At 50.9% G+C, this 27,815-nt stretch overlaps 1 protein-coding gene across 3 annotated transcripts in view; it reads right to left on the bottom strand.

The window, feature by feature from the left end:
* Nucleotides 1–1,006: 1,006 nt before the first annotated feature.
* Nucleotides 1,007–27,815, bottom strand: part of UXS1 (UDP-glucuronate decarboxylase 1) — a 91,456-nt gene continuing 64,647 nt past the window's right edge. For 2 of the 3 annotated variants that reach the window (XM_016222106.2, XM_016222108.2), the window contains exons 7-15: nucleotides 27,320–27,424; nucleotides 24,275–24,334; nucleotides 21,743–21,864; nucleotides 13,948–14,067; nucleotides 9,955–9,998; nucleotides 7,814–7,874; nucleotides 5,191–5,248; nucleotides 3,202–3,305; nucleotides 1,007–1,842 (exon numbers count right to left, since the gene is read on the bottom strand). In XM_016222106.2, coding sequence (XP_016077592.2) covers nucleotides 1,711–1,842; nucleotides 3,202–3,305; nucleotides 5,191–5,248; nucleotides 7,814–7,874; nucleotides 9,955–9,998; nucleotides 13,948–14,067; nucleotides 21,743–21,864; nucleotides 24,275–24,334; nucleotides 27,320–27,424 — 806 coding nt within the window. In that variant the 3' untranslated portion in view covers nucleotides 1,007–1,710. The remainder of the gene's footprint in view (nucleotides 1,843–3,201; nucleotides 3,306–5,190; nucleotides 5,249–7,813; nucleotides 7,875–9,954; nucleotides 9,999–13,947; nucleotides 14,068–21,742; nucleotides 21,865–24,274; nucleotides 24,335–27,319; nucleotides 27,425–27,815) is intronic. The other variant, XM_016222107.2, reaches the window with a different exon arrangement.

Genomic DNA, 27,815 nt, shown 5'->3' with positions numbered 1-27,815 from the left:
ATGTATTTCCTGCGTGTGAATTATTGCAGAAAACCCTTCATCCCCTTCTTCCTTGTTGCCTGAATTTTACTAAAATCCTGGGGCTAAATGTCATAAGATTGAAACCCAAGGAAGCATCCTAGAATTAGCGAGTAACAAGGTAGGATTCTGGACCGTGGGGCTCTGGGGCACCCCACAGTGTACCACACAGATTAGCTCCACACACATCCTCCCTGTCTACAGTCTCTCAATGTATGGTCACCACTGTAGTTTTTAAAGCAGATTTTCAGCTCTGTTCATCTCTGCTCAGTAAATAGTGCATCACTTAGTTCTGGCCAAAAGAATGACAACCAAAAATAAGAAACCATCCTTGAGTCCTCTCTTTTTCCTCTCACGTCACCCAATTTAGCACCGAATTTTGGTTCCAGAATCTTGCGGGAAATTGAGCATAACAAATAAAACCACAACTTCCTTGGCCTGGCCCCAGATTGACGGGAAAAACATCACCAACTAAAAAAATATCCCAAGGTGATTTTGAAGGACAGGCAAAATATCAGTTAGTCATGGAAACGAGCATTCTGGCCAAATGCTTGGTGCCGGTGCCAGTTTTGTCCACATTGTGCAGAGCCTACTGAATGTGCTGCTTTAACTTACGTTTTCTGCCATTTGGTATAAAAAGGAATACAAAAATTGAAAACTGCATCTTGAAAGAATTCTTAATTAAAGTGAAAGCTCTTGAAGTTTTCACTCAATGTGTCTAAGGCACTTCTTTTTCCCCATCTGGTCTGTTGCCAGGTAAGGACACAATGATTCCAACCCTGATAAGAGCTGATGACATCTCCACACAGCAGTTAATACAGTCTAAGACTAAATCCGAGGAACATATAAAGGTTTTCAATAGCAGCTCATCAAATTTTATAGTATACCAACATAAATGTTTTCAGAATTTTTAAAATTAAATTCACCAATATTTTTCTGAGTAATCCAACAATGAAAGCAGAAAGCCAGCTACCTTTAAAACTGAAAGTTGAGTTTCAATATTTTATTAAAATAGCATATTTAACCACTGTTAACCAAGAATACTTTAACTTTGTCCCCTACCCCACCCCACCCCAAGTACGCAGCACAACACAGTAGTGATTTCAAATATCCTGATCATGACAACCAACAGAAATATTTCAAAGTCATGTTTGCAACTCAAAACCGGACCTTGGAAAAATTCTGAACTGAAAGAAACGTAAAGCTCTCAGACAGAATTCTTTCATCCACCGAAGAATAAAATGCCGGGCGCCACCCACCCGACAACACTGTTAGGTTCTTCTTTCTTTATGCATAGCATTACCTCTTTTTTTAGGTCCCACGTCTATAAATAAAATCGGCATTTTCACCCCCATTTAATGTTCCTTTTCAGCTTCACAAAGAAACCAGTAAATAAAACTGTCAAGGACAGTCACGACATTTGCTCTCACAGCAAGATAAAAAACTTGAAAATACGCAGAGATGCGTCTATGCTATTTTACATAAAAAGAGATTTAAAAAGTGCAAGGCAAAATTGCAGGTTTTTGAGGGGAGTTTTTAGGCACATCCATTTCTTTAAAGCAAGCTTCAGAATCAAATTCCAGTTTGTTCTTCATGACACCTGTTTAAGTCTCTCTTTAAGAAAAAAATAAAAAAGAGGACAGCACACATCCATCAGTGTGAAACTGGGAGTCGCAGTCCCAAACGAGGGGCTCAGCTGTGGCGCGTCCGTCCCTTTTTTATTCTTGCGGGCTTTGGTTTGGGGATGTACTGATTATTTGCCTGGTACTCGAGTTCCTTCCGGAAGTAGTGAATTGCTTTGTTTAAACCTTCTTCCAGTGGCACCTGTTTAAGAGAAAGCGAGAATGAGATACTAGGTGGCGACTGAGCAAGACAACAGAGTGTCTCAGGCAGCACAGGAAGCGCCGACGTGAGGTCACAGGGCAACGGGCGACTGGACTGACTCATTATAGGAGAGGACACTCGAGTTGTCACCAAGTAAACTTTGTGACAAACTACCGTAATCCTCCATCTTTTCTTTTAAGGGTTCATTCATCCTTCTTAAAAATCACCTACTCTCCCCTAAAAGGCCTGCATCGCCCTCCTCTTTCCCTACAGAGATGGCACTTAGGCCTGAACTCTAAGTCACCCAAGTCACCATTTTCCCTGGTCTCTCCCATGTATACATGTTAACATGTACATGTGAATAAACATCTGTTTTTCTCTTGTTAATCTCTCATTACTGGGGTCTCAGCTGAGAACTCAGAAAGGTAGAGGGGAAATTATTTTTCCTCCCTTACATTCCCTATAACGTTCTTTTTCTAAAGATAAGACAGCTGTGGATTGTGCCTCTCCCCCCGCATGTCTGTGACTGACATGGAAGAACCGCAACCTGCAGGGCCATACCTAGGATGGTTCTACATTTATCGAGCACCTGTGTGCTAGGCTCTGTGGAGGCTGCTCAGGCTACTGCTGCACACAAGCCCCGCATCTCTGTCCTCAGGGAGGACACATTCTAGCAAGGCCCAAGGGGGTGGGAGGTAAGGGGTGGGAAGCAAAGAGGGAGCGGCACAGGCATGGCAGACGGCGGAAGGGTGAGGCTGCTCCTGGATATGTGGTCGCCCAGGAATGCCTCTCTAAGGAGACGGCCTTTGAACTGAGACCCAAAGGGCAAAAATGCAGCCACCATGTGCTGCCCTGGGGGACACACAGCCCAAGAGGACGAGCACTCTAGGCCAAGGAGAACTCCACAGCTTCTTGCAGCCACAACAGCCTGACTTAGCCTAAGCACAGCTGGAAGGTGTGGGCTCGCCGTTTCCTGACCTCCTCTCTCATTCCAATCCGGTGTCTGCCTGTGTGGGAACTCGCCAACCCTGCACATGCAGAGACCTCCTGGGCCACGTGAAGACAGGCCGGTCAACCAGGCGAGCAAGGCCCACAGCGCATGCGGCATCACCCCCAACGCTGCTTTCACAGACGAAACTCCATGTGTGCACGTGCTCACATGTGTGATTTTAAGAAGGCAGAAACCTCAGTAGGCCCAAGCCCTTTCCCCAGGAATAGAGAACGAGACACATGATATGAGCAGCATGTAACGGCCTGAGGAAAACCCTGTATCTGTTCTGTCCAGATGCCCACACCCACCTCGCTCCACCAGGGCTGCCCACCAATGGTCAGGCCCCTGAGGACACGAGCCCCACTTACCACAGGCTCCCAGCCAAGCATCAGCTTTGCTTTTGTGATGTCTGGTTTTCTTTTCTGTGGGTCATCCTGGGCCTCAGAGAGAAACTGAATTTCACTTCCACTACCTGAGTTGTTTTAAAAAGGAAAAGATAAGAGAGCATCACGGACTACTAGGGATGTGACGTTCACCACATGTCAATCGAACAGTACAGGGTGGGTGACACACCTCTCACGGAGTCATTCAGCCGCCTGAGGGACTGCACTCCTGTCCCCATGAGAGCTCATGAGGGGCAGGTTACTCTACCTCTATAGGACAGAGTGAAACTGAGGGCCAGCCCTGCACTGCCAGCTCCCAGGCAGGCCACCCACCAGCAGCTAATGGCAGGTGTGCCCACCAAACACGACTCCAAAATGGTAAAGGTGGTGTGTGGTGAAATGCAGGGCGCAGTCGCTTATGACATGGCTTCCCCAACTGCACACCAGAGTGGTCATGCCCTGGGCAAGGCCCTTGCCCAGAATCTGGTTGGCCTTTAAGTCATTTAACCAGTAGAGCACAGAGAAATGACTGGGCCAGCTCCAGGCCGACGCCTATCAAAGACCTGGGCACTTATGTGCCTGTAGGAGTGAGCCCTGAGCCAACATTAAGTGCCAGCTACCCTGCTGGGGAGGCCAAGAGAGCCTGGCTTGTTCAGCATCCTTGCTGGGCCCAGACCTTGCTGGCCAGCAGCAGGAAGCCATACCAGGGACCACTGGCCAGGCCTACAGAAAAAATCCGCAGTGGAGGCTGGCCCCATCTCGGAATCTTGGGGAAATGAAACGGTTGCTGCTTTCGGCCACTGTGGCGTGGGGTGGGGAGTCACAAAGTTGTTCACAGAAGCATGGTGGCTATGCTGTGGACATGCAGGTTTCAGGCCAGCGCTTCTCCAACTTCAACATGCACATGGGTTGCCTGAGGATCTTGTCAAATGCAGATCTAGTCCAGAAGCCTGGTGGGCATCAGTCTGCATTCCTAACACATGCCCAGTGCTGCTACAGAAGATGGCCTGGCGTCACTCTAGACAGTGGCCTCCACCCCACACCAGCTGCTACCTGAGCACACCCCGTCCTCACTAGGGCACGACGGACAAGTTCTGAATGGAAAAGCTGGGGAAATGCATCTGAATGGAGCTGCTGGAGCCATAAGACGCTGTGGTTTACGTCTAAGAAAGATCATCTCCTCATCCAACAAGCTGTCCAGTGCATGGGAACACTGCTGGCCGATGACAGCCTGGTGCCAGGAAGGACAGCCCCAAGGGATCAACCAGCTAGGTGTGGGGTCCACACAGCCACTTCAGAACACCCCACATCACGCTCATCCCCAGTCTAGCCAACTACACACCAATCTGGGTTTGTCTTGACTCAAATTTCTTGATCAACCCTGGAAAACAGACACCACCACAAAGGCCGGATTTCCCAGAGCTCCAGTAAGTCTGACGATGTGACAAAGGGAACACCCAGGGCATGTCTGCTACCCAAGGGCTCCTCGAAAAATCACAGACTTCTCATGGCTGAAGAGCAGACCTCACCTGGGCTACTGCAGTGTCTACACTGCCTCCAATAGTCCAGGGCAGGCTGCTAGGGCTGTGAACAGAGTCGTCAGAAACACAGCTGGTGAGGCTCTCTCCTGGGCTGAAATCCTACCAACTGCCAGTGTCTGAAATCAAACAACTGTCCCCTGTGCAGAAGGAGCTGCCATCATCAGGGCTCGAGACTGGGAACTAAGCTATGCCTCCTGCTCCACACACACCTGTGATTACGAAGGGGAACAAACCCCTTCCTTCCCCACCTCCACCTGTCTTTATCTTTCCATCTCTTACTAAAAGAACCAGAAAACACTTAAGAGCTCCTGGTAAAGTTCTGCTTTTTATCCAATTCAATTCGCTTGTATCGATCACACATTTCCAGTCAAGGTTTCGTGACTGACAGGTACAGGCAGGCACTTCCACCCAGGAAGGCATGTGTCCTACTTACCAACAAGGCTCTTAATCAACTGAGCGAACTCTAGAATGGTGTGCTCCTCCGGGTTCCCCTGGGGAAGAAACGGGTCTGGTTACATGTGTAACTGCAACAGCAGATGCCGTGCCGCCCCCACACATGCACGACTTCAAAGTGGGGGGCAGCTCTGGTCTCCAGAGGTCCCCAGGCTCCTGCCCCATGTCCCTGGGCTCCTGTTCCAGATGATGGTCCTCAGCATGGCAGAGCTGCACTTCATCCATGCCCTCCAGACGAACATCTGGCACGAAAACACCTTTGGCGAGGTCAGGAGTGTCCAAAGGGAACACACTTTCCCTGGCGAACTACCAGGCAGACAACTCCCCCATCTAACTGCAGCGTCACTTTGCGCAGAAGTCTGGTTCTGCAAAATTAGCTCTCATGAGAGAATCTCTTTTCATCTGGGTGCAGTGTGAGCAACCTAAGTAATAAAGGACTCGCAACCCGCCCACAAAAGTTGGGACAGAAATGAGGGTCAGGGCAGCTGAGGAGGGACAGGGTTCATAAGCAAGCAGACTCTGGGGGATTGGAGGAAAAGCGTTTTTCCCTTTCTTCTTCCATCACACACTGCAGCAGCTGCCCCTCTCCTCTTCCCAAACTCCTACTCTGCTGTGCAGGCCCCACCATGAGAGGCCACCGTAAAGCATGGCAGTTCCATATCCTGAACCTCCTCACTCCCCACTTCTTAGCTTAGTCTGCAACCAGAAGGTGCACAGCCAGGAAGGGACCCGGGCCTAACTGAGCAGCACAGCGGAGCGATGGGAGTCGGGCAGAAAGCTGCCCGTCTGCATCAGGACTGCTGGCAGACGCTATTCAGACTCCAAAAAGATGTGCTTCTAGAAGAGATGGGAGTCCCCAAAGATCCCTGTACAAAAGCCCCAAGAAGAGGAAGAAGAGCAGGGCATCTGAAGGAAAGAGGAATGACAACACGCACGACCTAAAGGGCATGCAGAGAAGACACCAGCGGAGGGCGTCATGTCCTCCAGTGTCAGCTCCCAAGGCAGTGGCCACTCCAGGCCCAGTCTTTCCTATTTCACAAGAACCCACTCCTGACTTAGTGAAAATGCAGCTATGGAATGTGCTGAAGACTGCCGGCTACAGGGAAAAGTGCAGGGAAAGGCTTCCGAGGGAAGTGGTTTCCAAGAAATAAGCAGGCATGGCCAGCCCCGCTCTAACACGCACAGGACGCAGGAGGCGTTCAGGAAGCACCTGAAACAGACGGGGTCAAGGTGAGGCAGTGCTAGTGGTCCCTGGTGAACTCCGGAGCCCTTGTGTCATTGCCATCAACAGAAGAACACCCTGCATGCGGGACAGTCTATGCTGGACACCTCGCATTGAAACGAGACCAGAAAACCCCAATCAGCAAACAGCGACTGAAGGGCCAGAGGATTGCAGCCCAACATGAACTCTGCCTGGAAGAGCTGGAGAGGAGACTCAGGGGGTACGGCCTTGCCCTTCGCGTCTTTAGAAAGCAATCACACTGCGAGGCATCAGATGGGCTCTGATGGGCGTACAGGGAATGCGCTTTTAGTCCTAAATAGAAGAAAAAACTTTGTCGGCCAGAACTGGTCAAAGACAGAATAAATTCCTTTTGGGGAAGCAAGGCCACCAGCACTAGATGTGGTCAAGGCCGGGAAAAGAACCCGACCATCCTCCCGCCACAGAGACTCTGGACCGCAGGAGGCGACAGGGGAGCTCAGAGGTGGTCTGTGCGGCTCAGACAGAGGTACCTGGAAAACTTTCCTAATCACCTCCACCTTGTTTTTTGTTTTTCTTTTTTTAATCTTCACCCAAAGATATTTTTTCCATTGCTTTTCAGAGAGTGTTGGAAAGGAAGGAAAGAGAGAAAGAGAGAGAGAAAGAGAGAGAGAGAGAGAGAGAGAGAGAGACACATCGATGTGAGAGAGACACATTGACTGGTTGGCTCCCACACACACCCCGACCGGGGCTGGGGATCGAGCCTACAATCAAGGTACGTGCCCTTAGCCAGAAACAAACCCGGGACCCTTCAGTCTGAGGGCCAACGCTCTAACCACTTAGCCAAACCAGCCTGGGCGACCTCCACCTTTTCAAACCTCACGAACACCTTGTTGACTGGTCATGAGTATACACGTGTTTCTGTGTCCGAACGTTGCTGACCAGTCATGAGATAACTTGTGTCTGCATTAACATTAATTGAAGTTATTTTAAACACTTTGCTGACCAGTCATGATGAAAAAGCAGCTGGCCGCACAGGCAAGTTGTGGCTTGAAATAGCTGATCAGCAAGTTAATCAGGTCTTATAGAGGTTATCTGTTAAATTATGGAGAAAGTGATGCACGCAGAAAATGTGCATCTACCACCACCAAAGTGCTTCCCAATTTCAGGTGGAGAGAGTTGGTTCAGTGTTCATTACATTGCTCACCCATGTCCTGCAGACAATTTTACTTCACTGTAATCTCTTTGTTTTAATTTGCAAGTTTTTCTCTCTCATGTTCAGCAAGCAACAAGCACGCAGGCCCTAAGTGTGTCTCAGCCAATAAAGCAGCACCTGGTGCTTTTACAAAGAATGAGCGAGCCTGTGACCTGTTCCGGAGACAGTGGAAGGAAAGGACGTACTCACCAGGTTGACAGGGCTGCTGACGTTGCTGTTCATGAGGGACACCAGGCCGTTCACCAGGTCACTAGGAGAGAAGGGAAGGCCGGTTCAGGCACCTTCTGCTGAGCACGCAGGCGCCGAGCATCAACCACCTCCCGGAAGAAAACCAAAACCCAAATGGAAAAGTGGATGTCAAAATAAAATCCTGCACATGAGAGGGTGTGGAGAATGCTAAAGCACCCACAGGTGAAATGACATGTCTAGGACTTGCTTTCCATGGGTGGGTGCAGACGGCTGAACAGGATGGAAGTTGAGGGATGGGGTTGAGTGCTCTACTTCTGTCTATTTCTGATACCCTTTAACAATTACAAAATAAAAAGTTAACACCCAAAAAGGATGGAGTTGATACTAGTTTCTGATGAAAGTGCAGTGACATGTGAACCCAGGTAGCTGGTGATACAAAAGCAGATGATTAAAAAAACAACAACAACACTGAAATGAAAGAATTCCCATGTGCCATTCCCACAGGGGCAAAGCACAGGTAAAGCAAACAACACTAAGCATTGAAATAACCCAGAACGCTGCTCCAGACTCCCTGAGCCTTCAGCTCACCTCTCCCCACCCCAAACACCTGGTATGAACCGGTCAGAGGTCCCTGGAGGTTTCAAATGAGTCCTGGTGGGCTGACTGGCGTGAAGGCGAAGGTAAGTAAGCAGATTTTCGCTTACCAAGGTGTGTTTCTTATGTTCAGAGCTTAAAAGTGTGGCTCTGTTAAAAAAAAGTTACTTTGTAAAAATGACACTTCTGCTCTATACCAGCACCTTCTTCCGCCTATTTTCATCAGCTCTGATCCTGAGGAGACTGACGCTCAGTCTGGTGATCCAAGTGAGGTCTGTCTGCAGCCCAGAGGGGGTGGGGGCTGCTCGAGGCGGGTGGGTGAGAACATGCGATTATGAAAGATGGAACTCAATACACAGAAGTCCAACAATATGGTTGGATACAGAAACGCGTCCTGCTCCTTTGCTCTGAGCACACCATGCCTGGGGCAAGTGCTTTGAAGCAAAAATAGTCCTGAAGGGGCAGCTGCCGCTTCCTTCTGAGAACACTGGGCAGCGGAGCGGCCGCTAACCACTCCCAGACTCTGTCCCGGGCAGATACTGAGGAGTGCTGGTGCTGGGGGTATGGGGTGGGGACGGAACACTGATCATTACATATGTTTATTCATAGCTTTCTTTCACACTTAACATGAAAATTCAAAAACAACAAACACCTTCAGGAAAAATCTATAGTGGTGGTTCTTAAATAGTTTTTTTGTTATTTAGTTGGTTTTTTTACTAGCAGTTCATTTCTCAGAGACTCTGCCCTGGACCCTTACACAGACAAGTCTGTGACCACTCTGGCTGAGGCGGGGCTGGGGGCTGCCCAGACCTGCACCCCCACTGCCACTTCAGCACCTCTATGGCAACCTGGTTTGGCCTCAAAACACCAGGAATAGTATTTCCTGCCTGAAAAGCATTCCAGGGAACTTTCATCGAGAAGTGAAAAGATGTAGAACTGGATTTTACAATTTAGGGTACCACCAACTTACAGGGGATTCTCAGTAACTTTGTCACGTGGGAAAGCATTTGGGTCTACGTAACTGTTTATATGGTAACTGTCTGCTCAGAACCAAAGCTGCATTTTAAATTAGTCACAGACTGAACTGACCAACAAAAAACCCAACACCAGAGGACAATGAAAACCCCCACGAGGCTTCAACCAGGAGCTTAGACGCCTTCTAGGCACACAATTCGGCGGAAGCAGGACGCTGGCTCATCTCTGTCTCAATGAGGACAATCTCATCCATCCTGGAAACCATGGGGGAATGGGTCAGATTCCGGGATCTGCAGGTTTGTTGGATGATCAAGGCCAAATCTTAAATTGGCCTGAACTGAAGTTCCCTCAAGTTGGGCAAGTTCACTTACAGAGCACTAGGTGGCAGTAAAGGGCTAGCACAGGCGTCATAAGCAGGAACACGCGTGTACACTTTTCACATCAGAGAACTTTCACGGCCCTTTTAGAGCTGTGAGAAGCATTACTGCAACACAGAAGTGCCTGTCCAGCCTGCGCCAGCCTTGCTGAGTCACCGCCAGGCCAAGCTGCATGCAGCAGGCCCGCTGTCTTACCTGACATACTGGAAGGCCCTGGTCTGTGACCCAGATCCGTACACCTAGGAGGAAACCGACAGTTAGGCCTCGAGTGGGTGCTTCGACACTGGGCAATGGTGAGAAGGTGGCAGAAATACTTATGTGTGTGTGTGTAGTTATGTGAAGCTTTTCCTCAAAAGACAGTGTTGGGAAGAGTCAGCTTTTGTCAGTCCTATAATGTGTCAGAGTCTGGGAAAGGATCCAGCAGGTGACAGACCTATATGAACAGTACTGGGTACATCTCACCTGGTCCTCCACCGAGCTTGCCCATCAGGACAGCTGGGTGCGTCCTCAGACCAGGCTGCAGAGCCTCTGCCAGGCTAGTGTCGCTTTGTTTACAACTAGTTCCCTGGATCATTCCAATGTGTGGCCAAGGCTGAGAGCTGCCCAGGAGACTCTGGGTAGAAGACAGAGGGGGCAGGAAGGAGGGCCTCACTGGATGTTTTCATTCCTCCGCCTCTCACCTACTTCCTCCTGGGGCAGTGCTACTCGCCCCTCAGGGACCAGCTCAGATGCCACCTCCTTGGGACACCTGTTCTGGCTCATTCCCAGGAAAGAATGCACTACTCTGCCCTTTGCACAACAGTCCTCCCCTAACCCCCTAACTTCCCTGGCAGAGAGCACCCTGGGTCAGGATTCGGGCCGACTCACCTTTGTCCTACTACAGCCCCGCACATCCAAGTGCTCAGTGAACGTGTGAAACGAGGCCGGGGCAACTGAGCACCGTGCGCAGGCCAAGGTGGCCTGGTCACTCGGGAATTCCCCAGACGGGGAGGCCAACCGCTGCGCGGACAGGCAGCCACAAGCAAGGGGAGCACCCTCGGGAGAGCACAGGGAGCACCCACCACCGCACGCTGGGCCTCTCGTGCCTACGAGCCTTCTCTTCTCTGCAAGACAATGGGCCAAAGTTCGGAATCACTTCCGTTCCCACGCTGTCAGCACGAGGGGCAAATAAAACGCTGACTTTGGACTGATTTTACAAGTGTGGCTTCCCCACAATTTCCTTTGGAAAAACAGCAAGGGTTTTAAAATGACAGAGACCCAGACTCACACCCTAAATCGGCCACACCCTCCAGCAGGGAAACTATTAGGACTTGCTGAAGGCCCAGATGACGGTCAGCATTTTTTAGCAGTAAAGTACTTTTCATTAAGGTAGGCACATTGTTTTTTTTTAGACATACGCTATTGCTCACTCAATGGACTACAGTATAGTGTAAATATAACTTCAGCATGTCCCTAGAACCCCAAAATTTATGTAGCTCGCTTTACTGTGATATTTGCTGTATTGTGTGGCCTGGAACTAGCCCTGCAGTACCCCAAGGTGTCCTGTGTTTCTGAGTTATCCTAACAGGCACCCACACAGCAGGGACTTAAGGCGCTAACACACCCAAAGAATCAAGTTTGCCAAGGGATAAAACAAGAAAGGGCCTCACAAAAAGAGCAGCTGGAAGTACATTACACAGCTTAGAAAGAGAAAGCAAGGTGTCAAGGAACTCCCAGGCACCACTGAGGTCTTCAGGCTTAGAAATGACTTAACACACCAAGTGTTCCCAAAGGTGGCGTGATGGGAGCATCATGATGGATGACCCCTCTCCCAAGACTTCTCCACAGAAGCTCGTGGCAGAAGCAAGGGGTGCTTCCTCCACTGAATGGAGGGTAAGAGTCAGGGCTTGATGAACTCACCAGAGGGAGAGAGTCCTGTGTGACAGAGGACACAGCACGCTCTCAGCAGCCCCCTGGGGACGCCTCCTCCTACCAGGTGTCAGGAGAAGACCACTGCTGGCACACAGTCTGGCATGGCGAGAAGAAGACCCCAGGGCTATGACCTCTGCCCACAGAGGGTGCACTTTTGGGCATGTGGGGACTTACTCTCCCACCTGACACGGGCTGGCTGCTGCCAGGAGATGGTGAATCAAGTTTTTTCTCGAGAGGCCTGTACCGTTTGCTCTGCTCTGTGGTGTGAGGGGAGTCACTGCGGACAGCGGCCAAAGAGCACCAGGAGTGTCCCTGAAGCTGAGGAACTCCCAGCAGAGCAGCTGGGCCGAGGGCAAGCACGTTGGAACCCGGCAGCAGGCAGCAGGTCACAGGATGAACAAGCTATGCCTTGTGGTCACACTATGACCACCAGCTTCCTGAACAAGTCACTGACCACATGTTCGTCACAGAGGAGTGGCCACTGGAACCCCAGTCATTTCCTTGACAATTCGTCCCATACCTCCCTGTGCTGGGCACTCTTCCAGGAGCAGGGACACAGCCCCTCGGGAACCAAAGTCCCTGGTGTCAAAGAGCTGACACTGGCGGGGGCTGGAGGCTGAAAGTTAACATTTCAGTTGGTGAAGTGCAATGAAAACAATAAAAAGCATAGTTAGGAGGGGCACAGGGAGAGGTGGGGGCCACTATCTACAGTGGTGCAGAAGGTTCCAATGAGATGACCACTGAAAGGGGAGATGGCCTGGGAGAAAAGCACCCCCAGGACAGGCAGGAGCAAAGGGCTCGGGCTGAAGAGCTGAGTGGGGGAGGCTGGGTGTGCAGGGGATGTGAGGCCTCATGGAGTCCTTGACTTCTCTTTCAGGGCTCCCTCTGCTGCTGGGTCGAGGACTTGGGGGGAGAATCAGAGTGGTTAAGGGGCCAAAGCAACAAGGAGTAGGCGGAAGCACGGACCAGGGACAGTGGGAGTAGGCAAGAAGGCGCCTGGATCCACTCAGGGCAAGGCCACTAGGATATGCGGTGGGCCCAACGTGGTATGGGAGAGAGGGGGCCCAGTGTGGCCAGTGTGCCTGCCCTCGGGCACCAGGCACAGACCAGGCTGGCACTTCCTAAGCGTGGAGGTGGGACCGCAGGCTGGGCTTCAGCACCGCAAGCCAGGGTCTGAATTCACCTCTTCCCTATGCTGTGTTAAACAAAACTCACCTGGAAACCGTGTCTTGCCCTGGGGAAGCCACATCACTTTTTGGTTCTAAATTGGCAAAGCTTTTTTTTCGAAACTGGTAGCAGCACAGCAAACGCCCCTAAGAAGCGTTGAACATGATCAAGAGCAGAGGCTCTGAGCTCAAACTCGCTGCAAGTGGGGGCAGCCTATGCCACCCCGCCTCCGCCTCACTGCCTGAAGGTGGGACAGCATCACCTGCACCCACTGACTTGCTGTGAGCACGGAGTTAACAGGTAAAGATCCCGGAACAGAAGCAGTAACTGACTTTCAGAGAAAGAGAGAGGTAGATTTGTGGACAGAAGGATACGTAGGTCTCTACAGCCCCATTCCCTCAGGAATACACTCAGCTGACAACGACCCTGCAGAGCTTTTAGGGAACCGAGACATTCACTAGTCTGAGTCCCACCAAACACCGAGTCTCACAGAGGCCGCAGAGCGCAGAGCAAAGTGGAGGCAGGAAGTAGGGAGAGGGGAGAGGAGCTGAGGGTTCTGCAAAACCGGAGAAAGCCACCCGAACTTACTCAGCAAACCCCTGGCAGAGCAGGCTGGGGGTGCCTGAGGGCACTGAGCAGCGGGGCCTCATCCTCGCCACTCATTTGAACCAGACCCTGGCCCAACAGGTGCCCACCAGGCTCCAGAAGCTCCCAGGTGGAGACCACTGGCAGAGGGAGTGCTGCTCAGCACTGCCAAGAAAACTGCCCACACCAACCCAGGCACAGGTCCATTATCGGCACCTGGGTGACCCGGAGCATAGACACAGCCAGTAGTTTAAGCAAGCATCCGGGATCTCTCTGCCGGCAGGCGGGCAAAGGCAGGCAGAGCCCAAGGCCTGGGTCGTGGACCATGCCCACAGCCCACAGCTTTATGTTCCCGGTGGGCTCGGAAAGCAAGATGACTCGAGTGACACTGGTCATCCCTTCTTCTGTATCCTGTATCCTATGCATGCACCTCCCCTCCTGGCCACTAAGGGCGCAGGAATGTGACTCCCTGAATCAGCTTGTTGGTGGCTTCAAATTATTTTGGCCACTGAGGCCAGCACCTACCGTGAGTGGCTCCCCCTGAAGCGCCTGCAGGATGAAGTTGCTGACGACCCGACCGTCATTCATGTGCATGCGCGGCCCAAAGGTGTTGAAGATCCTTGCCACTCGCACTTCTACGCCCTCCTGGAACAGGGAGAGAGGGAGTGAGGTGCATGTCCTGCTGCAGGGAGGCGGTGGCATTCCCGGTGCCCCGCACAGACACGTCAGCAAATGCTCTGCTTTTCATTCCAAAACAAACATGGCTGTTTTGTTTTTACTGTGTGCAAAGTGCGCCTTGTGAACACACCTGAAGACTACAGTCCCACCAGAGAAAGTCAAACATGTCACCCCTCTGAACACTGCACAACAGTGTTTCTATGTTTTCTCCGAGTAAATATTTTTCAAATGGGGTCATGTTATGCTCATCCTTTAATTATTTTTTCACATTTTTTTTTGTGCAAATTTATCATTCAATAAACATTTTAAAAAATGTTTTATAGATTGATTAGAGAGAGAGAGATTTGGTGCTCCACTTATTCATGCCTTCACTGGTCGATTCTCCTATGTGCCCTGATCGGGGATCAAACTGGAAATCTTGGCGCACTGGAGCGACACTCTAACCCACTGAGCTACCCAGTCTGTGCCCTCAATAGAGATTTAAATGTCAGTGAATGTTTAATAGTTGATTTGAGGAAAAAAGAGTGCTTTACCTTGGGAAAGAAGGGACACACAAACATTCTTAAAGAGCCACCCACCCCAGTCTGTTCCATCCCAAACTAAAGACAACAGGGCACCCAATGTTGGTTCTTAGCTGAATGGCCAGGGAAGACACACACCCACACTGTTTAACACGCCTCTATTACAACAAAAATGGGGAAGGGGGAGAAGGAGAGAAAGAGGGAGAGGGACAGAGAGGGGGAGAGAGAACATCAATTGGTTGCCTTCCATACATGCCCCGGCCAGGGATCGAGCCCACACCTGCCAGGGCAGGAAAAGCAAGTTTTTAAGTATGTAACCAAGAAAGCATATTTTTTAAACCCTAAAAGCCTTCTTTAAACTACCTTGTTTAATTGTTAATTTCATGAACTGATTTTTATATTTTATAACAAACTCTGAATGGCTTTCCCGGCACATGTGCTTCTAACTTGTTGGATCCACCAGACCACAGACGTACATTTCGGGGCATCCGAGGCAGGTGGGATGGTGGCGTGAGGGCGGGCACTGAGCTCCCAGCCCCGTGGCTTGCCTGGCCTGCCACTTACCCTCCCCTATACACAGTGAAAGTGGAGGAACAGCATTTCCCCTGCAGGGCTGTTATAAAACAAAGCTTGTATTACCCTCAGCACAGCTCAGTGATAACAATGCTTTTCCAAGAACTCTCTTACTTTACCACCTAAACTCTCACACAAGCTGGGAGCCAAATGGACCTTTAGCTAATGGGGCGTGTGCAGCCTAGAATCTGCCCCAAGATAGTGAGCTAAAAGCCATCAGCTGCAGGGTCCCAAGGGCCCATGTAAAGCCTTGAGGAGGCGGGGGCCCCGGGCCGGCCACCTCTGCCCACAGCGCCCCATCTGCGGCCCTGGTGTGCGGCCCCTACACGTGCTGAGGCAGGAAATGGTCACGAATGATGGAGAATGATAGACCCAGCACACAGTAACTTTTAGAAACCAAAGCACTACATTTCTGCTACTTCCTCCCAGCAATACATTATAACGTTTTCACGGGACTTTTCAGATTCTTAGGACTAAGGTGCGAGCTGCTATATTTGGCCCAGGAACCTGACGTTTTCTCCACCGAACAGAGAGTTTTCCAAAACAGGGAGGGAGGAGGGAGGCAGAGGCTGGGCAGAGGTGCTGAACTCACAGAAAACAGCTCCGAAGTACCCACTTGCATTTAATTGTTAAGACAAGGAAAGAATCAGAAGTGGATAAATAGGGCTTAAGAAGAGGCCAGAAAATCCTCTGCGAATTTGTAAAAGTCAAGTCCACGGGCCTGGCAGGATGTCAGGGGCTGGCAGGGTTGCAGTGAACCCAACGCTTTCACCCTCTGGCCGCATTTCCCTCAGGAACAATGGCCCCAAACCGGCTCCTCATGGCAGGGCTCTGCAGGCACAGCCTGGCCCGCTGTAGGTGGCCTGCTTGTTTCGATCTTCCCATTTGGGTCGTCACCTTCGGCGACACAGGATGCCTGGGACAGGGCAGCTGCAGACAGGCGGCCACAATGCTTTTTCAAGAACTCGGGCTCTCAAGCCCAGTTTGCGCCAAGACTAGCTCCATATTCAGCCTCACCTTGCAGATCGAATCAATGCAGCTGAGACCGCTCGCCGCTCGTGCAGCGTCAGGACGGTGCCGGTTCAGCAGGCAGCCGCAGCTACCCGACACGCAGCCCTGGGCGGGATGTGGACAGCAGGCAGCTACCCGCGCAGCTCAGGGCAGTGGTCCGCTGGCACCACATCTTGGAGGGAGGAATAATTACTCCCATCTCAGCTAAGGAAAGGGCCAGGACCCAAAGCAAGCTTCCCAGGATAAAGCCCAGGACTCTTTGCAGGGAGCTGCTCCTCTCAAGGACCCGACAGCAACACAAACTGCTGACTCACATTCAACACCCCTCCAGCGGGGACCGAGCAAGATAGCTGAGTCATCCTCAAGCTTGGCTGGTTCCACAATGTCTGTGGTCTTGTCCCATGTGGGAGCCGTGACTCACTCATGTCTCCAAGCATCAAGAGGTGTATCAGGGACCAGCACAATCCCCGCAAGTGTGAGGCCCTGGGAATGAAAGCAGGGGACCCAGGGAGGACGGGTGCCCAGAATGTCTCGTGGGCAAGCACCTGAGGCACTCACAGGTGAGAGTACATGGAATGCACGTGTGAGGCCCTGGGGGCAGTAGGGGGACAGGATACCTGCAGGCCCTCGATGAGGCCCTGTCCCTCATTAGCTGCCCATTCCTGGGTTAGTCACTTCATTTCTCAGATTTTAGATCCTGCTCTTTGGAACGGGGACAATATCCACCTCCCTTCATCACAGAAGTTAAAAGGAAACACGTGAACCTGTTTTGAAACGGTGGTCATTCCTGTCTATCTCCAGGCTACGGTTCTAAACTGGTATTGCCTTGGAACTTTGACCTCTTTCTCTAATTACCCTGAACCTTGGCACAGCGGTGCCCGTGTACAGCATCTCAGAAACATTCCCACCAGGCGCCTAGGATCACTCTAACGACTGCGCTTGGAACCAGTGGCCAGGCTGCAGTGACCCCAGATGGAGAGGGGGCACCAAACACCTCTCTTCTGCACCTGTCACAGGCAGGAGGGGCGAGCAGCTGGGGGGCAGGAGGGACAATGAAGGGACAGGGCTTCCTCCCTCCCCAACATCTCCCAGGGAGAGACGTTACCAGCAGGGGTTAAATGCCTCTCCCTCTACAGTTCTCTTGTGTGGCCATTCCTTGGGGACTTGTCTCAGGCCCTGAACACCAGTGTGACTGTGTCACTGTCCTCACTGACAGAGGATGCTGGTGAGACAGAAGACACCACAGTGTGTCTGGGTCACTGTCCTCACTGACAGAGGGTACCAGTGGGACAGAGGAAACTGCAGTGTGACTGTGTCAGTGTCCTCACTGACAGAGGGTACCGGTGGGACAGAGGACACTGCAGTGTGACTGTGTCAGTGTCCTCACTGACAGAGGGTGCCAGGGTGGATAGAGGACACTGCAATGTGAGTGTGTCAGTGTCCTCACTGACTGAGGGTGGGGGGTGGACAGAGAGGCTGCGCACAGGGAGAGCAGGTGCTCACAGGAGGACCATCCCTCCCCATTCACCGTGTGGAAAGCCTGTCCCAAGAGGCACCAGGGTGGATTTACCTGTTGGGCATGGGACAGAGAACTAACGGGACATGCTCCCAGGTCTGGCAGGCCCTGCTCTGTGACCCTTCCTTAGTGTGCCTCAGGCCTCAGAGAGAGTGACGTCCACCTCCCTAAAGCAACACAGCCTGCAGCCCTGAGGCAGAACCTCCCATTCACTTCCCCTGCAGCCGCTCAACACATCCCGTCAGGCTCTGGACTCTGTCTGGGGAGACTGGGGCCATCACACAATGCAGAGCTCACTTTGCTGAGCAAGGCTCTTAGGTGCCGAAACATTCCAATTCCCTCTCAGTGGTGGTGGCAGAGGGGGGCCACCTGGTCAGGGGACAGTGGCATGTATCTGCCTAGCAATCTCCCTCAGCAGCCCTGCTTCAGTTGTGATGTAATCACCGGGCCTGAGTGCTGGCTGCACAACAGGCTAAGCCACTTCGAGGCCAGGGGGAATAATTTCTAGGGGGCAAGTAGGCAAGGAGAGGGGTGCCCAGAGAGCCAGCGCAGAGCTGGGCAGGTCCAGGCCACAGGGTCTTCACCCTCTGGGTGTGAATCCTACCAAAAGAACATTAGACTTGTTTTAGCTGCCTGCTGAGTGTCTTTTTAAAACTAAAATATAAGGTACACAACCAACTATGTTATTTTTTAAGTATTCTGATGCCAGAAAATGAACAAAGCCATTCCCTCAGGGCCATGGGGCGAGGTGACTCTCTACTCTGCTGGTCTGGTTTTATGAATGGTGGCCTGTTTGTGGCCCTGCCCAGGGAGTGGGCCACAGATCTGCAGAGTGTCAGGCTCCTGCTGGGCTGTGAGCTCACACACACCAAGCACACTAGAGAAGTCCCCACACTGACAAAACCACCATGTCCAGTGCACACAAAAGCCACTATTTAATTCCTCTGTGACAAGTTTGAAGTTTCCGTGAAAGACGCTATATATGCCCTTTGATCCCACTTCCACCTCATTTCATTGCCCCCCTGAAAGAAAACCCAAGGGAGCTTCTATGATATATAGATGTCTCTAAGATGTATACGTGCCATAGATTTTTTTCTTGGGAAATCAAATTCTGTTTTGAATACATAAGCATATTTCACTAAGAGAAACTCAGAAGAGAATCCTTTGGAAAACAGAAACTCTATAAAGAGATTATTCCTACTTGTATTTATCTTGTTTATATTCTTAATTCTTAGGTACTAGGTTGATTCAGAGTAAAATACATCTACACACCATATGACAGATAAAGTAACAATTTATACTGAAGACTGGATGTGTTATTATGCATAAAAAATAAAAACTGTTAATTAATTAAAGCATTAATTAAAGTAATTAATTAAAGACGTAGACCCCACCTGATTTATCCTTCCTTCGGGTCATTTTTTTCATTAACCCACAGACAGCATGAACAGTGTCACTTCAAGTTTTGAATTTCCTCCTAAAAGCTGCCATCCTGGAAGGCAGCACACAGAGACCTGTGAGGTGACACTGGCACGCGGCGGAGCAGTGGTGGTGGGAGCAGTGCATGCGCCTGGGAGCTTGTCCTGGGCCCTGCGACATTGCTGTGCATCAAAGGAGCCCCAGGGCCCTTGGGCTCGGAGCTGCATCTCCTTTGCTCACCCAGCTTCCTCAGCCCCGATGGCCCACAGGATGGCCGGGAGGAAGGAGCATGCCCTGGGGGCTGCCAGGCATGGGTTTACGCTCTGCTTGTAGGCCAGGGAGCTGGAAACAAGCTTGGGAGCCCACTCCTCCATCTGTAAAGTGGGCGGCCCACACCCGCCTCAAAAAGGGGCCGTGAGAATGAGGGGAGACTCAATAGGCTGAGCCCTAACACAGGCTGAGCCTCCCGGAGACCAGCGGACACGCACACTGTGAACCTGACCACGGGGTGACTTCCTCCACTCAGCCATCACATTAGGGCCTCCTGTACGTGGTGCATGTGCCACACATTCCACAGCAGTCACCCCTCAACTGGTTGCATCCCTCACAAGGATGGCGGGTGGCAGGCTGGCAGGACACCCCCACAGGGCTCCTGTCAGGGATAGGTAGCAAGACTGCAGTCCACACAGGGCCTTCCGATGGGCACATTGTGTCCCGGTTCCCAGGGCAATGCCACCTATGCTGTCAGTCCTCCGAGACCCACATGAGCAGAAGTGTAAATGCTGATGGTCCAGAGTGATCCAGGCGCTACACTCCTGAGCTCACCCACAGATGACCTGAGCCAGCTAACGTGCGTGGAATGTGTGCCCTGGCCATTCCAGTGCCTGGCATACAGTCGGCGCTCAGTAAATGCTGGCTGTATCATTACTAAATACTGTAATTATCATGAGTTCAAAGCTTAAGGTAATATAGATATTTACAAAATTATTAATAAGTTACACTATTAACCATTTAATAAAACTTGAAAGTTCAATAAAAATGTCCTATTTGCTCACCAGCTATACCTATGTAAAAATTCACTGACAAATACCAGACTGAAAGCAAAAGAAAACAGCTTAGAGATGCAATCCTCTTCAAACTTACTGTGAAATAAAACGCAATCATGTGTCCCTCAGCATTCAGGTTAGCTTTCTGCGGTGCCAACGTGCCTACGGGCTGTGCTATGTATCTGGGAGACCAGCTTACATTTTGGGGTCAAGATACTCTAGGCTCAAAAATGACAAAGGCATGTCCTTTCTAAAACTGATTAGTGTTAAAAATAAATGACTATTCTAACCCAGGGGTGAGGAGCCCTTTTTCAAGGGCCATTAGATATTTATAACATCATTCTCGGGCCATACAAAATAATCAGCTTAAAAATTAGCCTGCTATATTTGGTCAAACATTTAATTAATGCACTCCTAATGTGATGGCTGGAACTGTTTCTCTTCGGTGAGGCCTTGGCAGGGCCAGACCAAATGATTTTCGACATTCCCCACCCCTGCTCTAAGCCAACTGCACGAAGTAGCTTAGAAAGCAGTTCTGGCCAAGAAATAAAACAGGAAGGCCTGAATACTTACATCAGCACAAGGCTGTTTTGTGGGTCTTTAATGTTGGTATTGTACACACACAAAAAAAAGACTCAGGCACACCCAGCCATCAGCCACTCAGCACCAGGCACGCGGGAGCACCTCTCCCCTCCCACGAAGCCCACAGCCTCTGAACTCCGAGCTCACCTGCAGGTGGGACCCTGGGCCCAGGGACACATGCCCATTCCTCTTTAAGTCCTGAGAGCACAGGCTACCACACATCTGTCAACAGCCTGTCCCGTCCACATGTCCTTCCTCTAATAAAGGGCATGTCAATGAGCTAAGAGCGCTGGTCCAAACACAACAGGACAGTCACCACCAACGGGATGGACTAGCCAGGCTTGCCTAGCCCCCGGGCCAGGTCTGGAGGTCTCACTGGCTCCCACACAGCCCTGAGGCAGGCAGGACAGTGCACTGAGCCCCATGTCAGAGCAGAGTGCCCAAGGAGGTCAGGCCACATCTCTGAGGATGAGGCGGCAGCAGAGCCAGGCGGGAACCAGGTCCTCTGCCTCAGTCTGTGGGCTCTGACAGCTACAGTGTGAGAGGGAGCAAACCTGCGACAGGACACTACCAGATCTGTTAAAGTCCCCTGCAGAGCAATGAGTGACTAGAAATACAGGACAGAACAGTGAATGGAAGCCCCTAAGGAGATCCAAATGAAAGCAACCGTGACTCACTTTCCCCTGATCAGGTAACTAGAAGTGAAACCCAAGTCCCCTGATTTGGAGGCTGCAGGAAAACAGAGGGAATTCTAACTGCTGGTGGGCAATTCTCCACATGCCACAGTTTTCTAAAGCTCGGAGTTCATCTCCCCAAAATCTTTACTTTGAAAGGAAAAGCGCTGCTAATACCACTAATTTATAACAGTGGACCACCTTCCCCAGCCCCGCCCTGGCAGGTAATCCCGACAGTTCATTCCTCTAGTGATTTACACTCGGGACGGCTCTGCGTGTCTGCGCCCCACACTCACACACCTGCTTCATGTAGGCGTAGCACATGGTCTCTGCAACGCGTTTGCCTTCATCGTAGCAGGCTCGGGGGCCGATTGGATTCACGTGGCCCCAGTACTCCTCATTTTGAGGGTGGACTTCAGGGTCTGTGAGGAGAAATGAGACTGTTTTCATTCCTCCTTTGTTTCAAATTCATTCGCATGAACACTGAATATTTATGATACAAAAAGGAGCTGTGGGAAGACCAAAACAAACTGTCTACATGGAAAGATCGGTATCTAGAGAATTCATTGTTCCAGTGGGATGCACTGCTCTTACGTCTCATGTTAATACACATTTTACAGGAAAAAAGTTAAAAGATCAAATGCCAGTTTAAACCTTTCCTCTCTCCTATAAATTGTTCTTAACTTTTAAATTATTATACAAACTATACTTAAGTATAACCTATGTGGAGGGATATATGGTTCAACTTATATTTATAAAATACGTAATGAAAGCAAAGCATGCATTTATTGAAAACATTTAAAGAGCATCCCTGTGGAAGACAACTTCCACATATGCCATCTGCCGCACAGACCTGAGAACCTCAGTGACACAGGAGGTCTGGCCCAGCGCTGGTGGGAAGTCCCAGGGCAAACGGCTGCTTGCTCCCAATTCCTGTTTTTCTGGTGTGTAATTCAATCACACTTTAAGATGTACCGGGGAAATGACTATTTAAGAAAACCCAGTAACAAATTCTTTAACACAAGCATGTTTTTGGAATGTGAATTAATAACTAATTTATCTAGTACACCAGGAATTTTACACAACCACATACACCTGCGGTATAAAATGTGTACGTCTTTGCCAAGAAATCTGGACAAGGTCCAGGAACCTTTGTGACAAATCCACTCCTTGTACATCTTGAGCAGAAGTCTGACTTTGGCTTATGGGTAACAAGGGGAGCTGTGAGGGATGGGACATGAACACACAGATGCCTCAGCTGGCCATCCGCCTGGATGGGCACCCCTTCCAAAGCGCGGCAGCAGCTCAGGGCAAGTGCAGACTCTTCTAGCTGCTGCTGGGGTTAAAGTTCCCTGAAGAAGTGCACGTTTTTACTGTACGGTGAGAGAAAATGTCTAAGGCGAACACTGCCGGAGAAAAGAAAACCAGTGACGTCAACACACACAGATATGAGAGGATCCACGTCAGGCCTTTCCTGGGGATTTTCCACAAGGGCTGGGCCAGCCAGACTCAAAAAGATGATCAGAAATTTGGCAAATGATGAGAAAGAGGCTGGATACACCCACCCACCCCTTGAAATGCCCAGGGTGCCTGAGGTTCACACACAGTTGTAAAAAGTCCCCTCACAGGATCACTCTGAAATCACAAAAGGCAAGGGCCAGAGTCGCAGGTTTTCTAATCAGGATCCATCATTCCCATTCTGCTCAGCCAAGATCAGCGTGCACAGTTTACAGCAGCTAGAAACCTCGAAGCAGAGCACCAGCCGGATCCCCCGAGTTAGGCCCTGAGGTCATTTACTACCCCGAGGAACACAGCTATTGCCCAATGTGCAGATAAAGGAGGTGGGAGGAGAAAGGCGTAGATGTGGAGATGCCACCGTGCCCTCCCGGGCAGAGAACTCAAGCATCTTAGTATCTGACGCAGACACAGCCCGACTCTGTCAGCACCACTCCTCTATGACGTGTGAAGCCCATCAGAGGAGCAAAGGGGACCATCCAGTGCCCATGGGGAACCTGCGGATCCCCTGCAGTCTTGATATGGACAGACAGGGAGGGGAAAGTTCCAGCCCACGCACCTACCTATTCCTAAGCAGCCGGGGAGCAGGGAGGGGACTGTGGGCAGTTCCGCCCTTTTAACCTACAGATTTCAGCAAAGTGGACAGGGCTCCACCTTTTCACAGGGAGCACAAAGAACATAACTGCATGCAGTGGAATTTGTTTCTCAGGCTTTTTTCCATTTGGTTCCCGTTAATAAAAACACATCTCTTCCCATGTTGCCCTTCCACTCCCACGTCTCCTGACGTGAAGTAGTGAGTTCCATCACGGCCAAGCCTGGCTCCTGCTGCACCCAGTGGGCAGTGCTCCCACAGCCCGCGCTGGGTGGCTTGGGGCCAGATGGATGTCCACTTGGACAGAACGTGTCAGCCTCACCACTCCCCAGAGGGGGCAGTGAAGTGCTGCAAGCTGGCAGGACAGGCCCTGGAGTTTTTTGGCACTACAAGAAACGGTAGACTCTTCCAGAAATGGTTACACAGCAGTGAGGAACTGGCAAGAGTCTCTTCGCCGAGCACGCTTCAAGGCCAACACGGAGTTCTTGGGGTCGGCTCATGACACACACTTTTTACACTAAAGAACATGCACCAGCTAAGCTGGTCAAGAATCCCTAATGGATTGATTTCTGGGGTTCTCTCAGAGCAGAACGCAAAACACTTCTGTGGAACCATGAGTGGCAGGTCCTCATTGCCAAGGAGCCTTGATCCAGGCGCCAAGGATGTGCGTCAGCAGGGACACAGGAGCCTGCGATGGCGGAGACGGGGAAGCCCCAGCCACTTACCTCCATACACCTCTGAGGTGGAGGCCAGGAGCAGACGTGCACCGACTCGCTTTGCCAGCCCTACAGAAAGCAGGGACATGATATGAGCAACTGTCAACTTCAGAGAAACAGGAAAAATACACATGCACATGTTTGTTGTCAGCTTCAGCAATTTCTTAAGTATTAATGGTATTAGACCATCCATATATCTTCAATTATCCACTCTGACTGCATCTACTTCGGAAATAAAAATGGGGGGAAAAAACAAAATGTCCAACAACAGCCAACCAATAAAAACAGTAAGAAAAACACAGATGACCTCCCAGAAGCCCAGTATTCAATTAGATGCTCATGAATTAAGAAGGGCCAGATGCATATGCATAGGCTGTTGGCTTGATGACGTGTGATTTGAGGAGTTTCACAAAGATGCCTCTGCCCCGACATATCACCATATTTTATGCCGTAGCTTCACCCTGGCTTGCAAAAGGCAAAGCTCTGCGCACTTTAACTTCCTTCCACTATTGTCCCCAAAACGGCCCACCTGCCACCTCCTCCTCATGCTCCCTGAGCCAGCCCCCTTCCGGCACCTCCACCCATCCTCTCAACTCCTTCCAGGGTTGGCTTAATAGCACCTTCTCCAAAGCAACTCAGCACATCCTGCCACCCTGCTCTGAACCTTCCCTGCATTTACCCCCGATGTGTCAAGTGGACAAGAACATCCTTCATCCTTCTCTATGGTGGTCACATAGGTGTGGGACTCAGGCTCTGAGGAGCCCTGTGCAGAAGAATCCCATGGCCCTTCCCTCAACCCAGTGCTTCCCACCCACCCTCCACCACGGAGCCCTGAGCAGACACTCGCAGCACCCAGTGCTGCCACAGGCCCATGCAGGGCAGCCAGGAGGAGGGGAGGGGAGAACACGGCTGCACCCATGCTGGGGAGGCGGGCAGGCGAGAGGAAGGGTCCTAGTGTGAGGAGAACAGGGGTAGGAGTGTGCAGGAGCGCCTGGGGGAGCCATGAGGATGCACATAGAGAAAAGAGAACGGAGTTGCTGCAAGGTGAGGATTTCGGGATAACCTGAGCAAATGCCACCTGTGGCTGAGGAAGAAAATGGCCCAAGGGATGTCATACGATACTGAATTCACAAGCTCCCAACACCACAGGCCCATCTCCTTCATTCCAGCTCACCAGAGAGTCCGGAGTGGACGACACCACATGACAGCAGAGACATGGTAGCTGCACAAGGACCTGACATCTTTAAGTAAACTTTTAATCTGAATTGTCCATTCAAATGCAGTTGAAAGAATACAGGGAGATCTCATTTACACTTTATCTAGTTTCCCCCAATGGTAAAAATTTGCACAGCTCAGTTCAGTATCATGACCAGGATGCTGGCACGGCATACCTGAGAAGAAGAACGTCTCCCTCCCCACAGGGAGGAGCCAGGGCAGCACAGCCATGCTGCTACGGCGTCCAGGTGTCTGTACAGAGACTGGACAAAGCGCTGCACCAGGGAGATGCCCAGCACAGGACACGGGCGGTGAGCCTGCAGAGAGGGGCCCCACCAGGAAGAGCCAGGCGGCGTGTGCAGAATGGAGACAGCTCCTCAGCTCAGAATACATTCCCATTTGGGTCTCTTCCAGCCTAGCGATCATCCCTCCTCACCTCTGTCCAAGTCACTCCCGGAAGGCCCTCTGCCATCCCTTCTAGACCTCCAGGTCCACCCTCACGCAGGACTGGGCCTTAGCCCACGCCACTGCACCTTGAACTCGAACAGCACTCTACGGATGCCTCCTTTCTGGGTCCTTCCCCTCCTCCTGGGAGCCACTGACACCTGTGCCGTATAGTCTCCCCCTGAGATGCCAGGTCCCCAGCAGAGGACCCTGAGTACAGTCCTTACTGACCCCCACCATGGACAGGGCAGTGCCCCCGGCACATCACTGCACGGCCTGAGTGGTATCTTTATAAACACCCCGTGCCCATGTTTTTCCTCTGTTGTGTCTAGCTCTGATATGAAGGCAGGGCAGCCTGTCACACACCATACCTATAAGAGCAGTGAGCACTCTCTTCTGTCAGGTGATCAGGACAGGAGACAAACACAGAGGACAACAAATGCCCGTTCACTTCACTCCAACAAAGCTGGACTCCTCACAGTGTCAGGTCTACAAGCCCTGAAAACCAAGCTCCAGTTGCCTCTCAGACCCTAGTCTGAGACTTCAGTCAGATTTAAATTTACTGCCACCTTTCCTAAATCCAGTGGTAGAACTTGTTTAACCTGTCCTATAATTAAACCCGTTTTTTTCCTGGGCATTTTAAAAAGCGGTTCCTTTTTAAAGGAACTTTGGAACTCATCAGAGCCCTGGGTGTGCTGGGAGCCTATGCAAAGTGTAAGCATGCCTCCCACTCCAAGCATGAGTGTGTGCACACTGCCCACAGCATGTCATTTGGAAATACACACGTGGCCACCTCTAACGGGCTCTCTCTCATCTCGCACTCTAAGGCAAGTCCTGCCATTGTCTGGAGCCAGGTACTAGGTTTCCACAGTCCCATGAGGACAGTTTTCCTCCCACTCCTTCCAGGAGCGCTCCTGAAACCTCTGTGTGTGTGTGTGTGTGTGTGTGTGTGTGTGTGCTGTGTCTATGGCATGTGTGTGTGTGGTGTATGTGTTTGTGTGGTACGTGTGTTTGCGGTGTGTGTGTGCTGTGTGTGTCTGTGTGTGTGTAGTCCTCTGCAACCCAATCTTGAGCTGAACTGCCAGTGCCCCTCTGCAGCAGGAAGGCGCCATGCCATGTGTCAGAGGGGAAAGTGGAGGGAGGCTGGGTCCTCACCTGGAAGCACAGATGGTCAACCCAGGGGATGGAACTGGGGCAATAGACTGAGTAGTTACTACCATGACCGTCTCCCCATGACCAATTCTGATAGCAAATAAAGTCACACTGAATAGCCCAGGCGGGGTTGAGGGGGGGTGTAAAGGCCAGGATCAAGCTCCATAGCACAGTCAAGACCTACGCTCGGAGCTGTCTACATGCTGCCAACAGCAGCTGCAAAGGAAGGAAGGGGCAGCTCACCCAGCATGTTCAGCGTCCCGATCGTATTGGTCTTCAGCGTCTTGATGGGGTTGTACATGTAGTTAGGAGGGGAGGCTGGAGAGGCGAGATGGTATATCTGGTCAACTATAGGAGACAAAACAGAAGCATGTTATTTCCAAGAAAACACTAAAATAATTCTGAACCCCTGACTTCAGACTGTTTAATAAAGGTGTTTGTGTATCTTTCACCAAAATTTTATTTTATTATTCTTCATAGGAACTAATTTATATATGCCATAAGGAGAACTTTAAGCAAAACCAAAAAGTCTAATTATGTGGAACAAAAAGTTATGTGCTGGGCCAATTATTTGGGCCGATTCTCCTCTCATCAGGGTCAGTCTGAGAACCAAGCTGATTGTTTTCTGAGAAGACCTGCCCCAGATGCGGCAGTCAAATCAGAAGACTGATTTTTCAGACAAAGAATTAAGTACCAAAACCTAAAGCATCAATTTTCAACCTTTTTCATCCCATGGGTA

Source organism: Miniopterus natalensis, chromosome 13 (assembly GCF_054644295.1).
Source record: "Miniopterus natalensis isolate mMinNat1 chromosome 13, mMinNat1.hap1, whole genome shotgun sequence".
Taxonomy (NCBI): domain Eukaryota; kingdom Metazoa; phylum Chordata; class Mammalia; order Chiroptera; family Miniopteridae; genus Miniopterus; species Miniopterus natalensis.
The sequence above is the reverse complement of the archived record's forward strand: the minus strand, read 5'-3'. Positions and strand labels throughout refer to the sequence as shown.